Genomic DNA, 2,653 nt, shown 5'->3' on the forward strand with positions numbered 1-2,653 from the left:
TTGAACAGTTACAAACTTGTCATTTACGTACAAATCCTTTGAAGTAAAAATACATATATTACTGCCTGAATAAAAACTTCTGGAACATGCAAATCGTTCTAAAGAAAAAAAAGACATGGAATAGTAACAGACCACAAAACTAGTGCAGAAGTTATGATACTAACTACACTAACTTATTCTCCTTCCTCTGTATGAAAGTTTATGAACAGAGTAATTACTTATGCTCAGAAAGTAACAAACTAAAAGTGGTTCAAATAAATATATGAGATAGATCATAGTTTATACGTACTCCTCCTATGCCTCTTCCTCTTCCTCTTCTTCTACGTCACCTTCCTCTTGCCGCTTTCTTTTAGGCTGCTTCTAATGCATTCACCATAACATGATCAATATATAAACATTAACAAATATCATTCCATATACACATACAAATGAATAAATAGGGAAGAAAACAAACCTCGCCTTTCTTTTTACATGTCGACTTATAATGTCCTTTTTCGCCACATAATTTGCACGTCCGTTTCTTTGGTTGGGATACAGATGTCTCTATGCCAAATTTCAAGCGTGTTGGATTATTTGGACGGCCCTTGGTCTTCGCAATGGGTGGGTCTCAAATTGTGATTTCAGGTATTTGACTCACGCCAATGTTTGAATATACTTCGCTACCAACGATTGGTAACTCACTACCCTCCAATGTAACTTGCTTTTCTTTCTGCTTTTGTTCTTCTTCAGCAAAAAAAAGATCACAAAATTCAGTCATCATGTTAAAAACTTTCTCATCTCTTCCGGGTCCATCAACCAGTCATTACCATCTTGAGATTAGGCACCACCTCTGAAACGGATTCACGCTACTACCTACTTGTGGCCTTGTAGATATTGTACCCCCTACTTGATACATTGCCTGAACATCTCCTCAACATGTAATGGTCGAGGACCTTCTTCAATTGTTTCGTATCCATAATACGAAGGATATGTTTGCATAAGATCCCCTCCCTTTCAAACTTAGCACAATCGCATTTGACAATCACTCCATCGGAATCATCATAAAATACCCTGCACCATCTACTCTTCACATCATTTCTAGGACCTACCAAATATTCTTCCATGGCCCCATCCTTGCTCAAGTGGTCGTACCAACAACCAGTACTATCCCTCAACTCATCCTGAAAAATGTTAAACATATTCCTCATATAGAATATCCCCGCCTCTTCTTCCAATGGGCTATTCGTTTTCATACTTGCTTTCGAATATTTTGACTTGAAATCTTCTTCGGCTTCCGTTTTACGACGTTGAACCAGTGCCCTATCACATGCATCTAAGAACTTATGCAAGCCAGTTTTGCTATTCCCATATCCATCAAAGAATGCATTCATGCTTTCGCTACGTTGACTCGAAGTCATTCCTACAGTGAATGTGTTTCGCCAATATGCAGGAACTCAATACTCTCGCTGCTCCCACATCCTAGATAACCAATCACTTTCCCCGATTTCATATTTACAAACCAAATCTTCCCACAACTGCTCACAATCCTCCATTTTTTTGAAAAAAAACCACCGATTATAATCGAGGCAGAAATCACTAGTCGAATCCCTCATCTCTACAACATGTTCAAGCAGATGCCTGTGTATGTGCCACGAACAAAATCTATGATGGGTGTCTGGAAAAACTCTTCCAATTGCCTTTTTTCATGGCCAGATCCATATCAGTTATTATTGCATTAGGTGCTTTACCATGCATGCACGTCAACCACTGTTCAAATAACCAACTGAAGGTTTTCTCTGTGTCATCAGCTAACAGGGCACATCCGAATAGGGTCGACTGTCTATGATGGTTCACTCCCGTAAACAGTACAAATGGCAAAGATAACCTATTAGTTTTGTAAGTGACATCAAATACAATGACATCGCTAAATGTCATGTAAGCATCTCTAGCCCTAACGTCAGCCCAGAACATAGATCGGAAGGTCCCATCCGTATCTAACTCCATCGAAAAAAAGAAATTCGGGTCTTCTGATCGCTTGTTTTGGAAATGATTGGCCACTAAGACAGCTTCTTGGCTTATATTGTTCACCCTCTTTTTTCTCAACTGGGAACCAACTTGATCAGGTGTTACCACACCTGATATTCCATCGTTTGTTGAATTAATGGCCTTTGCAATCCTCGCAGCCGGCATCTGAGTCTCATCAAGACAGTCAATCAACGTCTTAATACTTTCACTCTTACTGAATCTATTATGGGAACGGTGCATTTGCCTCTTAAGTGGGGAGGTCAGAATGTGAGAATGAGTGTCATCAAAGGTGTTCACTACCCACTTCCCATCTCTTAATTTATGATCATCTTAGCTTTGCAATTCAATCTAACAACTCGTTGTTCCCTCCTTTCCTTACCATCATCCACTTTCTTTGCCTTACACTTTTTTACCCCCTCTCTATCACACACAAATTTACTTGAGTTCACATTATTTGTTTTTTTAGAACTATTTGTATTGGATTTTCGTAATCCAAAACCAGTAGCCAGGGCATAAGAATTGTAGAATTCAAACGCAGACATCCAATCATCAAACACTTGGTTCAGAAACGGCTTATTCACACTACTATTCTCACTAGTACCCTTATTGGGCGTACTACCACCCTCATCTGCGTCATTCATATCAGTAT

General features: G+C 39.2%; 1 protein-coding gene across 1 annotated transcript; it reads right to left on the minus strand.

The window, feature by feature from the left end:
- Positions 1 to 294: 294 nt before the first annotated feature.
- LOC143885849 (protein FAR1-RELATED SEQUENCE 5-like) lies at positions 295 to 2,244 on the minus strand. Its single transcript, XM_077389899.1, has 4 exons — positions 1,677 to 2,244; positions 857 to 1,399; positions 638 to 723; positions 295 to 360 (listed from the first exon to the last, which is right to left on the minus strand). Exons 1-4 carry the CDS (start codon positions 2,242 to 2,244, stop codon positions 295 to 297), a joined length of 1,263 nt encoding a protein of 420 aa, XP_077246014.1.
- Between the last annotated feature and the right edge of the window lie 409 nt (positions 2,245 to 2,653).

Source organism: Tasmannia lanceolata, unplaced genomic scaffold, assembly GCF_043159265.1.
Source record: "Tasmannia lanceolata isolate RefF3 unplaced genomic scaffold, GAP_Taslan_0.1 ptg000011l, whole genome shotgun sequence".
Taxonomy (NCBI): domain Eukaryota; kingdom Viridiplantae; phylum Streptophyta; class Magnoliopsida; order Canellales; family Winteraceae; genus Tasmannia; species Tasmannia lanceolata.

What these genes read in the sequence shown, in the direction of transcription:
- LOC143885849 (XM_077389899.1), bottom strand. Translation starts at nt 2,244, where the DNA reads ATGCACCGTTCCCATAATAGATTCAGTAAGAGTGAAAGTATTAAGACG. An exon ending in GGATCTGGCCATGAAAAAAG is followed by an intron (nt 1,400 to 1,676) that starts GCAATTGGAAGA and finishes CATTCACTGTAG; the next exon opens with GAATGACTTCGAGTCAACGT. An exon ending in CAATATCTACAAGGCCACAA is followed by an intron (nt 724 to 856) that starts GTAGGTAGTAGC and finishes TTTTTGCTGAAG; the next exon opens with AAGAACAAAAGCAGAAAGAA.